The sequence below is a fragment of the Gopherus flavomarginatus genome, chromosome 2 (assembly GCF_025201925.1).
Source record: "Gopherus flavomarginatus isolate rGopFla2 chromosome 2, rGopFla2.mat.asm, whole genome shotgun sequence".
NCBI lineage: Eukaryota > Metazoa > Chordata > Testudines > Testudinidae > Gopherus > Gopherus flavomarginatus.
The window spans coordinates 52,361,200-52,376,793 of NC_066618.1; the positions used below are offsets into that span (position 1 = coordinate 52,361,200).

At 40.2% G+C, this 15,594-nt stretch overlaps 1 protein-coding gene across 3 annotated transcripts in view; it reads right to left on the reverse strand.

The window, feature by feature from the left end:
- ICA1 (islet cell autoantigen 1) overlaps positions 1 to 15,594 on the reverse strand; it is a 100,391-nt gene that overhangs the window by 15,608 nt on the left and 69,189 nt on the right. For all 3 annotated transcript variants that reach the window (XM_050938645.1, XM_050938646.1, XM_050938644.1), the window contains exons 9-10: positions 3,546 to 3,643; positions 953 to 1,002 (exon numbers count right to left, since the gene is read on the reverse strand). In XM_050938645.1, coding sequence (XP_050794602.1) covers positions 953 to 1,002; positions 3,546 to 3,643 — 148 coding nt within the window. The remainder of the gene's footprint in view (positions 1 to 952; positions 1,003 to 3,545; positions 3,644 to 15,594) is intronic.

A 15,594-nucleotide genomic window follows, 5' to 3' on the forward strand; every position in this document is an offset into this window, starting at 1 on the left:
ATGACAACTTTGGCTAAAAGCCCATCCTGGACCCGTGGAAAAGTGAAGGCAGCAATTAGAGATTTTAAAAAGCAATATAACAAATGGAATAAAGTTACCTAGACAGAACTGATTATAAATGAGAACTTATGAAAATTGATAGCAGGAGCTAAAGAAATCACAGAAAAAATCCATGCCTGGCAGGGCTAAGGACAATAAAAAGGAGGCTAAGTAATTAGGAACAAAAGTCCTAGCAATGGGAATAGCCAGACGAGGATGGTAAAACTGGTAATAATAAAGCAAAAAAGGGGAAAGTGTTCGATAAATATTTCTGTTTGGTATTTGGAAAGAAGCAGGATTGTGTACTCCTGTCATATGAGGATGACGAAGAGATTTCTGGTCCATCAGAAACTTAGGCCCAGATCCTCAAAGATATTCAGGTGCCTAATGCCCACTGACATCAATGGTGATGTGATTTCAATGGGAGTTAGGTGCCTGAATACCTCTGAAGATCTGGGCCTGAGTAAATTACATCTACCAGGGATAAACATTTTAAAATCAGCAGGCTAGAGTTCAGACTGGATGATGTATTGGTCCCTTCTGTGCTTACAGGGCTGGCTCCAGGGTTTTTGCCGCCTCAAGCAGCAAAATAAAATAAATCAATCAATCAATCAATCAATCAATCAATCCATCTGCGATCGCAATCTGCAGCTCTACCGTCGCCGCTTCAGTCTTCGGCGGCAATTCAGCAGCTGGTCCTTTGCTCCGAGAGGGACCGAGGGACCCGCCGCCGAAGACCCAGACGTGATGCCCCTCACTGTTGGCTGCCTCCAAGCAGCTGCTTGCTGGGTTGGTGCCTTCAGCTGGCCCTGTGTGCTTAATTCTACGAATCTCTGTGAAGTAGCTTGCGGAAAATAATACATACGTTAAACAGATCACCACAACTGAGAAACATTAGGATATTAAATAATACCTGAATAGGTCGGTTCCTTGCTGTGGTTCTCCTCATCTAGTGAAATCAACCTTAAATTGGAGAGTGAAAAAAATTAAGAGCACACTTCTATGTTTTCGTGTCATACATCTTGTAAAAGGAAGAAACTTTGGATACCTTTCCTTCTTCAGTTGTACCATAATAGCATTACATCAGTAGCAATAAAACAGTAATTTACACTAATCCCTTTACTTCCCAAGTACGCTGGTAAATTGTTGCCTTCTAATATTTTGTCTGCAAAACCTATTAAAGATTAAACTGGGTGGAAGAGAAACTGTCAAGTGGCTTAAGTCCCATTTTTATCTATCTAAAAATCTGTAACGGACAATATACAATTGGATTCTGTGCATCCAGATTTTGTTTTGCCCACTTCTCACTAAGGAGCTATAATCATCCCCCACAAAAACATTTCGCGTACTCGATCTATGGCAGCAATTAAATAGTATGGGCCAGATTCACTCCTAGTGCAAGTCCACTGACTCCAGTCAAGTTACATCCATCTCAGTGTCAGCACAGATTTGGAAAGAATGAATCAACAGTGCTGATGTTATGAACAAGCAACATAAGGTCGGTCTACACACAATTTTTATACTGGTCTAACTATTTTGATTAGTGGCGTATTTAACCAAATAAATGTAGTTATCTATACAGCCCTAATATAACTGATTCCACAGTAGTGGGGGTTGCATTGCTTCAACCATATACTGGTATAATAAAAGGAGTACAATTTGTGTGTGTAGATTATTTAAAAATAAAACAAAAAACCCAGTCATGTTAATTTAACCTGTGTTCACAACATAAGTAAAATTCAACAGCCATCAAATGCAGAAAGGTAAAGGGGTTGTGTTATTGACTTAACCAATGGTCTCATAGTTGAGTACCAGAAGAATAAATGACCTGATGAGAGTAATGTAAGTTCATTAATCAAGGTAATGACTTCAATTCCACCCCTGCAAACAAGTCAGATATTTAAAATATGTTTTAAAAGCTGTTAGTGATTCGATGGGGATTTATATTTATTTTTTCTAAAGCCTCAGAAATAGTTATTAATATTTTTGTTTTAAGTAAGAAAATGACGGAGAGGGAAACTGTTCTTTCTTCTCAGTTACAGAGGGTTGTGAAAAGCCATGACACAAGCCACCGTGCCCATTACATGACAGCTGATGTGTTTTCTGGCAAGATCTACAAAACTATATCTAGTATCAACATGAACCATGCTTCTAGCACTCAGGATAGGTGTACTGTTTTGCTTTTGTTTTTAAACTGTAGCAGGAACTCAGGTAATATGGGGACTGGGGAAGTTTCTAGGCACAAGCTCTGAAGTGGGGTGGAGTGGAGGAAGCTTCAGGGAATAGTCATAGAAGTGTAGGACTGGAAGGGACCTTGTGAGGTCATCTAGTCCAGTCCCCTGCACTCAAAACAGGACTGCATACTAAGTAGTTCATTCCTAATACTCTTTTCTTTATTCCAAAAGTTCCTTCTTCAGTTTTAGGAGAATTTTTTTTCTGAGATTCTTTACTAGTGTCTCATTACAACCAATGGATTCACAGTAGTGCTGGGAAAACAGACACCTGCACAAGGTCACTTGGCTGTGTCCTTTGTAACCTGTTTAACCCCCAAATAGGACTCACTTAAAACCTGTTAGCTAGTGGAAAATGTCTTCTGATTCTTTACTTTGTTTAAAAAAGCAACAGTCTTTCCAAAAGCCTTCTAAAAACCAGCCAAACAAAACCCAGTAACCAGCATTCAAATTGTTCTTAATTTTTTGACATCCGATCCATACGCAGGTACTTTACTTGGATGGTCAAAACAACAGGTGGCATCAGGATTACATCACTGCATGTCCTCGCAACTGAATCGTGACATTTCCATAGGTGAGGGATCACATCTCATCCTCCAGTTCTCCCATCCCCTGATCAGCTGCTCTGAAGATTAACATACATCCCATTCATATATCCCTCTCACCTCAGAGCCGCAGGTAACTCAAGTCACAACAGAATCAGCTCACTTAGATATTCTCTTTGCAAAGTACCTACTGCTGTACTGGATTAATAGCCAACATTGTATACATCATAAAAAACTAATCAGTGCTTAAAGCAAGCAAGAATTCAGCTTCTGTTCCCAGGTGCAAGGAAGACAGCATGAAAGGGACAAAGGATGGAGCGCAATATTATCATTTTTCTTGAATTAGGTTGTTTACTGTTTCTCTTTATTTTTCAGTTTTTGCATTTTCCCCCTTATTAAACAGAAAGAGTAAAGCAGAAAGCAGTTAATTCCAGGGCCTAATTTTACTTGTTCTACATTGCTCACTTTTAGTTTACGACAGAACTTTTGTGCGTGGCTCCTTGGCTGGGGATCTGATATATACACTGCAGTATTACAGGAATTTCTCCACTTTGATCTCTACTTATTCAAATCTCTAACGTTCAAATAAAGTAAGCCTGTATTTACAGTTATAAGCGTGACAGGTGCCTCACAATAACCTTTAAAAAACAGACAAACCCAAAGATGAATTGGAAAGCACAGCACAGATGAAAAAAATACATTGTTCTGAGATGCAGGACACGTGACTTACTGAATCTGCTGATCCTCCACTGATTTGGTGCCCGCAGTCTGCAAATCCTCCTCCTTTTCAGCTTTCTCACTTAATTTATTTACAGGATCTTGTAAGCTCTAGATCATAATCAAAACATAAATGAAAAAGAAAATGGTAGACAGTCAGGGAAATTATATTATTTCATGTAACATTAAACTGGCCCGGCTAAGTCCACAAAAGAGAGCAAAATACTTTCAAAATACTGGAGCCTAGTCTGAATCAGAGAGAGAAAATTTCTGCAGGTAAAAAATTTTTTTAGTGATTATTCACTAAAGCTGAGCTACAGTATAAATAACATGAAAAGTAGCAACCACTCACTATACATGTCCTTTATTGACCATTCATTTCTGAAGGAGGCCTCTTGGCTCTTGCTAAACTCATATTCTGTTTCCAACACGTATTTAAGAAAAATCTGTTCCGTTTGCAGCCCACACACTGACACAGTGGGTTGTGTTTTTTGTGTGTGTGAGAAGATGAGCTAGAATTAAAAATAAAATGAAGCCATATTTTTTCCTTCATACTGCTTCTTTGTCTCCTCTCTCTGGCACAGCTATTTACAGAACCCTGACAACTTAGCTCATGTGCAAAGACTATAAGGTCACACCTGTGTCCTCAGTGACAAACTCTTATACTATATGATCTCCAGCTACTGTACTTCATCAAAACCTATTTGGTGTTTATTTTATAATTGAAGCAGATTTTGTGAGGTGGCTAAAATGGAAATTTTGTCAGTTAAAAGCACTGTCGTGCACTGAAAAGTAAATATGTAAGTAACTGCATCCTGGAGTTTCATGTTTATCATCTTAGTCTCAAATTTGACATGCAAACAAAAATACACAAACAGTTTATGCACTCAGTGACAAGGATTAGATACATGATCATTAAAAGTATATATTGGGATGTTCTGATGTGGGTCTGCCTCACTCTCTCATGTGGCAGCTACTCCACATACACCTCTACCCCAATATAACGCGACCCGATATAATACAAATTCAGATATAATGGGGTAAAGCAGCACTCCGGGGGTGGGGCTGCGCTCCAGCGGATCAAAGCAAGTTCAATATAACGCGGTATCACCTATAATGCGGTAAGATTTTTTGGTTCCTGAAGACAGTGTTATATCAGGGTAGTGGTGCATATAAATAATTTAATAATTAAATATGCATTGGGCCAGAGAGAGTAACTCCATACCCAAGTGGTTCGGGCACTCACCTGAGATTCAAGAAACCTATGCTCAAACCCCTTCTCCTCATCAAGCAAGAGGGTCTCCCGCATCCCAGATGAGTGCTCCAGTCACTGGCCACACGGAAAATTTCTTTCTTGCCTCATCCCCAGGCCATTTTGTGTGGAGTTAGGTGTGTGCCACCATCATTCTTGCAAGAAACAGCTTAGGCACTTCCCTTCCAAGAGAAGGTTCCCAGCTGTGGCTCCCAAGGAGAGAGAGGCAGCTCCCCCCAAGTCCGGACTTAGGTGCCTAACTCCCTACAAACCAGTGGGGTTTAGGATAAATCCCTCTCCTTGGTATCTGCTATCAGCTAGTTTAGGGAGCTCCTCACACAGTATGCTGCCTTTTGTGGACCCCATTTTTAGGCATCACTCTAACCCCATGAATTGTATAGGGAGCCTCCATGCATAACTCAGAGCTTGTGGATTCCACCAGTTGGCAACAGTCTTAAAAAGTCTGAGACTGCAATGCTGAGCATTGCAAGGCCTAAGTCCCTTTGTGGATTTGGGCCCAGATCGTAAACTTGGAACTGTGAGAGTGGGTCTTTGTGCCTATGCAGAACAGCACTGAATTCAACAGAGCTCTGTGCAGACATAAGTGTGTCTTGAAGGATCAGGATTTATATTTGTATCTTGCGTTGTGCCAAACACACTATGTGAATGTAACAAAACACTAAATGGAGCAGATATCATGATATGGAATACCCAACAGATCTTCTTTTGTGGGTAAGTAAATTCCACTTTTACTGTCCCTTTTCTGATAACTGCACTTTAAAGTGTTCATTTTACTGTAAGCCTTGCTGATATTCAGGATAACCAATTTATTTATTTTTTGCTGAGAGAGAACACACTTTGTAAGAAGCACACTGAGTAGAGAACCGTTATAGTTTGTGTCCAGAGTCTTAATAAAATGTTAGAATACATCACTGGAATAGTAGAACCAGGGGAAGCTCTCGCTCCAAGTTCCCCACAGGATCACAAAGGAAATTAGAGTCACCAGCTGATCTGCCATGTGGAAAATATCCCCACTTATCTAGTTTAGTTTGCTTTTACTGCTCCCCTGCTGACCTGAACAGATTATTCACCAGCAGGGGCATTTCTAGCTCCTGTTTATATAATTTTGGTCCATGTTTATATGAAGGCAGCCAGTTGTACTTATTTTACTTTTGGTGTTTTAGGAACCACGTTAATGTGCTTGCCATAAAGCTACATCTTGCAAGGCTTTTGTTTTCTTTATCCCAAGTTTATTTTTCTGCAAAGTAGCCTAAGTGAATTTAGTGCTGGATTAACAGCACTGGAGAGTCAAGGTGTTTAAAGAATAGAAAAAAAAACACATGCAGCAGTAGTGCAAGCTTCTCATGCTGTGCTGCAAATAGAATCTAGTGGGATCACTCCCTCTTCCAGTTCAGTCCAGGATCCCTTTGCTTATACTGCCAAAAAGGGCATTAATGAGCACCATTTATGAGGGGCTTTGTGGGTTTTGGGAAATGGACACTTGTCCACTCGCACCTAGAATGAAATCACTCTTATATTTCATAGATACCGTACAACAGATGGTAATGACTGGGCTGCATTCAAATCAGTGACCAAAGACCAGTGCTTGCACCACTGAAGTCTGTGGGAGTTTTTCCATCGACTTAAATAGGCACAGGACTAGGTTCCAACAGACTAAAGGCTTTAGTGAGATGCGGCTCAGAGGCACCACACAGAATGCAATGCGGAGAGGGCTGTATGTCACCTTTGTATCCTACTGATCCTTGGCTCCTCCAAAGGCTGAAGAGGCCCCTCACAGGCCCTGAGGACTTGTCTAAGTTACAGCAGCCTCCTCAGGTTGCCTCATGGGCCACAGCACTGCCTGGAATCTCTGCAGTGTAGCGTGCTGTGGTCCTGTCCCTGACATGCCCTTCTCTCCCCCAGACCCACCCAAGGCTTATGCCCTATGCCAGGGTTTTTGCGAGGTCCTCAGGAGGCAGTCTTACATTTGTCTTCCGCAGTGCTCTGAGAGGAGAAATCCTCTGCCAGCCAGATATGGGGCTTTTAGGGCCCCTTTCTCTGACTGTCTCTCTCTCACCCTCCATATTCCAGTACCATTTCCCTGAGCCGTTCAGTCTTTCCTTTTAACTTTTATTGAAATGTAATAAATACAACTTACACTATGATTTTTTAACTGTTTTGATTTCCAAAAAGTTTGTGGTTACCATAACATGGTAACTGCAATACCAGATTAGCACCCATGCTTCCTTTAATGATTCAAAGGTGGAAAGAAAAATTCTCAGTATTCCCTGGGAAAATTATATATATACAATGTTTTTTTAAACAGGTGTTTTCCTCTTAAAAACTCTAATACTAAGCTAATATTTTCCATCAGTGCTCAGACTGTTTCAGGAAATACATTTTTATGGTACCAGGATCAGCACACTATGGGAAATGCCATACAAAAATGGTGCTCACAAGTGACTGAAAAGGTAACAGAATAATAATATTAATGGAAGTTACTATTTCCTGTATTAGGAAAACAAATATAGCACAAAGTAAACAATTAAAAGGGACATTATGCTGCATAACAATTAAAAAAAATGGTAACCATATTTTAATGCAATATCCAAGTTTAATCATATTGGTATTTAGGAAATATTGTCTTGAACTCTGCTAACAAATACCTCAGTATTTTCCTCTCTCTTTCTCCCCATGAAAAGCACTTATTTTTTTATGAAAGAGACAAAAGGGCTAGAGAATTTGGCAAATATTTTAATACAAAAATAAATGTAGTTAAGAAACAGTGGTTAACAATTTGGTTTGCTGAATGTAAATCCACAGTTTGCGACTGCAGTTGTGAACAAGTATAGAAACAACAGTATTTGGCATTCTGTAAATATCTTTGGTACGTAGGTTATGTTATGTTTTGATAGAGCAAGGAATTCTCTCTTACCTTACAGATATTATCATAAGTAGACTTCACTGAAGTCACTGGAGTTGTGCACACTAAACCAAAGCTATTTGGTTCAGAATAAGCAATATGCATAGGATCATATGCTTTAACTAGATCAGGGGTCCCACACGCAGTGCATGTGGGTGCCATGGTGCCCGCCAGGGCATCTAAGTGCGCTCATGTATTGGTCAGCGGTCGAGCATCCGCTGAAACGCCATCGACAAGCAGTGTCATCCAGAGGCGTCGCCGCCAAAATGCCGCATTTCAGGGATGACGACGCTGGATGGCGCTGCTTGTCTGCGGCGACGCCTATTGACGTTGCTGCTTGTTGGTGGCATTTCAGCGGCGACGCCTACTGAAATGCCGACAAGCAGCAACGTCGGCGGATGCTTGTCCGCCATCATGGTCCTCCCGTGGCTCATCGTAAAAGGTTGGGGACCACTGGACTAGATGAATGTGCGGTGCTCCGATTGACTTGGCTGAGAGCTGTATGCCTGTACCCGAAACTCAATTCTCAGAGCATTAACAGAACCTTCTTGCTTGCCTCATTTATACCCCTCCAGTATAAAATCAGGAATATACTTTGTGTAACCCTGTACACACTACATTCCTTAGAGCAGTGGTCCCCAACCTTTTTTGTCTGGCAGGCACCAGATGACGAGGCACAGAGGATCGTGGCAGCGGACGAGCATCCACCAAAATGCCACCGACAAGCGGCAACGTCAATAGGCATCGCTGCTGACAAGCAGCGACGCCTCTGGATGATGCTGCTTGTCGGCAGCATTTTGGTGGATGCTCGTCCACCGGCCAGTACACGGGTGAACTTAGACACTCTGGCGGGTGCCATGACACCCATGGGCACCGCATTGGGGACCCCTGCCTTAGAGCTTGTCTTCACACGGAAATCACACCAATTTAATTGAAATGTTAAAAGTTAAACTAGCATGGTCTTTGTGTGTGGATTCTTTTATGCCAGTTTAATACTGGTTACATAGGTTTAACAATCCCTAGGGTAAAGAACTAATGTTTGAAGCCTTAACCAAAATGTATAGGAAGTGACTCTTTTCAGGTGTTGCTTCTAACCCAGCTCCTGACCACAAACAGAATTGTCTCAGCCAAGTTTGGTGATGCTTACTGTTCACGTCTGCTGACTTGTTTGGGGTTGTAGGCTAACTCCTGAGCTAGTAAGTGCCAACTTTGCAGTGAGGACATAGGTTAAACGACTCTAGTGCTGATAGTCCTTCAGTGCCTTCCCACAATTCCGCCCACGTGTCCAGAAGGACAGACAAGTCCTCTCACAATCCACCAGGAAAGAATCACAGAGCAGATCATCTTACTACAGCACAAAAAACCACATGCCCTGGGTACACACACTGGTTAGCACAGCACCAGTGATGACACAGTAACTCGAGTATGGCTTTGCAGTGTGGCTGCTCATACCTGACCTAGATAACCCTGATGCTCAGACCCAGGTGCCAATCATTTCATATAATTCCACAATGAAGACCCAATAAGACAATTATGGGACATCTGCTGCTAGACCATGAAAGTGCTTTTGTCCCACTGTGGTTTCCTTCTTTTCCTCCAATAAATTAAAATAAAAAATTGAATGGGTTTATATTAGCAGCTGAATGAGAATTAGCCATATATCCACCCACCCTTATTTCTTTCCCCCACACAGTGTGAGGGACAGCTGTCAAACTGGCAGAGGGCCAAGGAAAGTATATGGATGCCCTCCCAGTCCTACTGTCCAAAATAATGACCTTCTCACTAGGAAATTGTTATACACTTTTCAACACCAGTGTTATAAAAGGCGTAAGCTTTACCAAAGCCAGGCTACAGGCATTTTTACCTCTGTGTTCACTAACTCAACATGGTTCCAATGGCAAAGTGGTAAAAAGGTCTGCAACCTGCTTTTTATAGCTGGATTGATGGCACCAGTGCTAAAAAATGGCTACAAAAGTTCCTAGTGCAGATGAATGTAAAGAACGAAGTGCCCCATGGGGGTAACATGATATACTAGGACCACCATTTTCACCATCCACCTAGTGAGTAAAATTAGCACCTTTGGGCTTGGCAGCTCATCACCCCGGCACCTGTGGGCTTGCTGCATCAGTTATGAATGTAAAAAAATTGTTTGAGCCCTGGCTCCTCTTCCATTATAAATTAAACACTGAGTAAAAAGTGGGATAGTAAACAGAAATCAGGAGGGATGACTTACATAAGAAAAAGACAGCCGAATATAATAATCCCTATGCGGTGCTTTTACAGCCAGAGACCTCAGAGAGCTCTAAGTAGTCAGTCAGTAGCATCATCCCCACTTTACAAATAGACAAGCTGATACACAGAGCTTGGAATCCAGGTCTTTTGTTTCCCCAGTTCAGGACCCACACTACTTTCAGACCCCTGTGAGCAATTCAGGAAGTTAGGAATTATATTACCAAAAACACAAACAGGAATTAATGAAATATTAAAGTAACTATGGCAAGAAATAAACAATTAAAGGATACAGAAATGAGCTTCATTCATGAAAAGAAGCAACTAATGCGTATTCTGATTCATTTGTTATAGAGTAAAATTGTTCAGGTTAGTGCAACCTTAACATTCTACACGCTCAATCAGCCCATTCCCTTGAATAGTACTGTAGCAAACAGATCTCTCCACATCAGGATGCATGGAATCTTTAAACATTAATAATCATCTTTCATCAAACATAAAACTAAGAGTTAGGAAATACAGCTGCAATAGCACAGTTACACTACTCTCAGAATACACCCTGAAGCAAAGAAAACAAATGGGTTGCTTTTCATTAAGAGAGCTTGGCAAGCATCTCCAAAGACAATGTTTTCTTTCCAGAAACAATCATAACAGGCATTTCAGAGGCTTTTTGCTGAAGTAAGCCTAATACATGAATACTCATTAATATATTAATTAAAACGTCTAAACAAGTAGTAATTTCCACTGTACAGTAATATTGCTAATTTTTCAATGATAGTCTATATTTAACTAAAATATGACATTTATGAAAACAATGTTTGTTTTCAAATAATGTCCTAAAGTAAGGTCCTGATCCTACAAATATTTATGCTTAATTTAACTTATGCAAGTAGTCCCAGTGAAGTCTATGGGACAACTTGTGTGATTAAAGCTAAGCAACATGCGTATTTCAGGACAGGGCTTCAAAATGAGAAAAGTGACTTGATGGCATAGTAACAAGCGCCAGACTTAAGAATTACAGTGATTCTCTATATATATTTTAAATTATGGAGGTTCTTGATCATAATTTCACAGTGTGTATTTGGAAACTGGTTTACAGGATATAAATTCCTAGTTCTTTCTACATGTCAGTGGATTTTTAAACTCAAAATTGCACACACTGTTAGTTTTTATTCCTTTTGAATTTTCTAATTAGCACTTGTTCAGTTTAATTTCACAAAATATAACTGTAGTTTAAATGTGTTAGTATCAATTTGCGTTTTTTTTAAAGGATTATTGTATTTCTACACAAAATTTGGCACAGAGATTAATCTTGAGTAGATCTGGTGCAATGTGTAGATTTAAAAACACAACAACAGGATTTATGGTCATTTTTAGCTGTTTATCATTATTCCAAAATTTATGCACCAAATGAATAGCTGACAGAAGCAGTCTTCATTGGATAAAATTTCTGTTTCACATACACAGTCTCTCCATCTGCAGCTACACTAATCTGTCAGATTTAATTTTACAATGGAAAAAGTTTCATGTATTGTTGCTGACAGAGAAGTTTTTATGTGCAGCTGCTGATGGATACATCTTCTCAGAGAAGTTGCATTTCTTTAGCAGATAAAATTTTATCCATTAGCAGCTTCTGCTATACACAGTTCTCTTCTGGGGTGATGGCCATCAAGAACAGTGGGTCTTGAGGTTAACACCCCATCAAGATGCACAGGCAGTTCACTCATCTCAGAGCTACTGACTCAGGCTTTCTGCAGACTCAGGCAGATACTGGTACACTGGTTACACTCAGTTCATATTTTCAAGCCTATCTTCACAGCCACGAAGGCAAAAAACTTAAAACAAAACAAAAAAAACCCCTGGATTCTGATGTAATCATATGACCCCAGGAGCTGAGGACTTAGCCATATACATAGCCATTAGGGCCTATAGTACTTGTGCTTAATCTGGCCATATAGTAGTCTTAACTGTGTCACAACCCACACGTGAGTGCACACAATATTTTGTTGTGAAACAGTAATATACACAGTATGTATATTTGTAACATAATATAAAATTTAAATTACACATGCAAATGAAAGATATATAGGCACACAGGAAAAAACTGAAATATTAGAAATATTCTTTGTATGAAAGATAAGTCCTTTATAGCCATAACATGAAGCCATCTATTGAAATTATGGGGATTTGAATCTATCATCTATTAACTCAGCTTTCTAAAAAAAGCTAGGTTGTTACTATTCAGTAATATTCATGTACTTGAAATGAATAAATGAAATATGATGACTACAGATTTAAATTAAAATCTATTTATTATTCACAATTGTAAAATTAGTTTAGTAACAGATTGTTTAAAGTAAGAAACCATAACATATTAATTTTTTTTTTAAAATAAAAACTTTGGTGTACCATGGAAAGTAGTCATTGTAATAGCTACCAAAAGAAAGAAATTGCTGATATTAAAAGACAACTAGCCTAATCTTCTATCCCAAATATTTAGATATTTTCTTAAACATTTCCACTAACCCTTCATGTAGCTCTAGGCTGAAAATCCCAGAACAGCAATCAGCATGATGTTCTCAGCCTGGTAAAATGTCATAGCAAAAAACAAGGAGCCATATTTTCTCAACATGGGAGGCCAGTTCTACAAATTAGAACTCTGGTCCCCCCAAAACCTTGCCCAGGGATCCCCAAGACCCAGTCCCTCTGGATCTTAACACAAGGAAAGTAAACCCTTTCCCTCGCCGTTGCCTCTCCCAGGCTTCCCCTCCCTGGGTTACCCTGGAAGATCACTGTGATTCAAACTCCTTGAATTTTAAAACAGAGAGGAAAATCCACCTTTCCCCCTCCTTCTCTCTCCCCCTCCCAGACTCTCCCTGAAAGAGAAAGTAATCCTGACACAGGGAGAAATTAGCCTCTCTCTCCCTCTTCCCTCCTTTCTCCCCACCAGTTCCCTGGTAGATCCAGACCCAGTCCCCTGGGGTCTCACCAGAATAAAAAAACAATCAGGTTCTTAAACAAGAAAAGCTTTTAATTAAAGAGAGAAAAACAGTAAAAATTATCTTTGTAAATTTAAGATGGAATATGTCACGGGGTCTTTCAGCTATAGACACTGGGAATACCCTCCCAGCCTAAGTACAAATTAAAATCCTTTCAGCAAAATACAAATTTGAACTCCTTCCAGCCAAATACACATTTGCAAATAAAGAAAACAAACATAAGCCTAACTCGCCTTATCTACCTAGTACTCACTATTCTGGACATATAAGAGACTGTATCAAAGAGATTAGAGAAAACCTGGTTGCACATCTGGTCACTCTCAGAACCCAGAGAGAACCACCACCAAAAACTAATAGCACACACACAGACTTCCCTCCCTCAAGATCTGAAAGTATCCTGTCCCCTGACTGGTCCTCTGGTCAGGTGACAGCCAGGCTCACTGAACTTGTTAACCCTTTACAGGCAAAAAAGACATGAAGTACTCCTGTTCTATTAACCCTTGACTATCTGTTTATCTCACACACACACACACACTCTAGATCACACTTCTTTGAGCCACTGAGTCCAAATCCAATTTTAATTATAATCAAATATATCACAGAAGAAGAGTAAAATCAGAATAGCATTGCCTATCTACCATCCTTCACCACAGGGATCTTTTATGAATGGAAATAAGCATGTTGGTTGCCGAAGTTCTCTCTCAGCAGAACATCTAAAATGTGTCCCATATACTGAGATTTGAACAATATCTGGCTAGTTACTTATAATACATGCAGAGGAATCTCACTTTCTTAGACTATGTTAGAAGAGCAAATACTATAATATCAACAGAAAAAAAATCACAGTATTCAACAACAAATATATTTGTTTGCTTCAAAGCATAAGAAAAGAAAGTTAGTAAACTACTTTTGGCTTAGCATGGTCAGGCACAGTACTCTAGCAATCATGCTACCGAATAGGGGATCCAAGTCAGAGACTTTGCCCCCAAATCTGGGATGTGACTGAGCTTCACTTGAGGCAGCTGAGTGAGGGGAAACAATGATGGCTTTATGCCCTGCCCGATCCTGGGACTAACTGGGGATCAACTTGATCCTGTGCACAACTTGTAGCAGCCTCAAGGCTACTATATATGCCTAGCTGCCTACTGTTTTATCACACAGGACTGTCCCGGCCATGATCCCAGTCTTCTGCACTGGGGGCTGAAAGAGGTGGGATGGAGCCACTATGGTAGCTTTATGGTATCTGAGGACTCATGGATTCCTTCTCCGGCTAGTTAAGCAAGTATTATGGCAGCTTTATGATGATTTAATCAGGCTCAGAAATGGGCCGTTGATTTATTTTTGCTGTTCTTTGGTCAGTGGAGGTTAGCAAATCAGATTTTTGAACTGTTGCACCAGCAGACCTAGGGTTGCCAATTTTGGTTGGACGTATTCCTGGAGGTTTCATCACACGACCATTTTAATTAAAGTTTAAACTTTAATTCCTGGCGACTCCAGGACAATCCTGGAGGACTGGCAACCATAAATCCCTATAGGCTCTTTGGAGTTGTGAGGTAACTCTCCATAAAGCCCTAACCTGAAGTCTCTCCGCACTTTGGGGCCTATAATGCAGCTGCAAGGACTGACTAGTGAAATGTGGACCAACTGGTTATTCTGCGTTTAAGACACACACACGCGCGCGCGCGAGTGCACACACACACGAGGATCTGACCTGGAATTGTTTTAAAACTAGGTTATCTCAATCAATATCATACTGTCATGAGTCATTCATTCTTGACTTTCCTGCTTGTTGCAGCTTCCTATCGCTTTCCCAAATCCCTCCTGGGATGGAAATACTTCCATCTTCTCCCCATCCCTATTTATTTGGTGCAAATGGGATCAGGTAGTTACATGCCTTCCGGGCAAGAGGCTTCTCTAATTTTAACTGAACAGTTGACAGATTTTTCAAAAAAAATTCTATTTCTTTAGTGAATCCTCAAATTGCAGTGATCAGTGATTTTTACAGTGGGGCAGAAGAGATCATGAACATAAGCATTGAGAATGGAGTCCAGCTCTATGTTCCAAGTGTGGTAGATTCAGAGGTTCTACTGCACTCCTGAAATTCCACCACAGAATTTGTAACAAAGCAAAGGAGAAGAAAAAAAAAAAAAAAGAGCTTGAGCATCCAAAATCACCTTGTGGGTACTAAGATGCAGGCGTTCTTTTTAATATGAGAGAATATTTTTAAAGAGCTGTTTATAAAAACAAGTGCAAAAAGCAAAATGGTGGCCATAAAATTAGTGGGATTGTGGAGGACAATGTAAAACCTAGAGTTTGTCCTGCTTGCCTGCTATTCTTTTTTACCCTGATTCAGCACTTAGGGCACCACACTATTTGAGATAATGCTTGAGCATGTGCTTAAACTTTAAACAAGTGCTTAAATGACATCTGGAATAGGGATGGTTTGTTGATATGGAACCATATGCTGGCCAATATGCATTTATCAAAAGGAAATGCCAGGATACTTGATAAACTACACACCATGACCACTCGTTGGCAATCCATGACAAATCCCCTAGAGATCAACATGGAACTAATAAATGTGTACTGCTTTTCTCTCATTTATTTCCAAATCACTTGATCAATGGATACATAAAAGAATACACCTGTATGTTCCTTA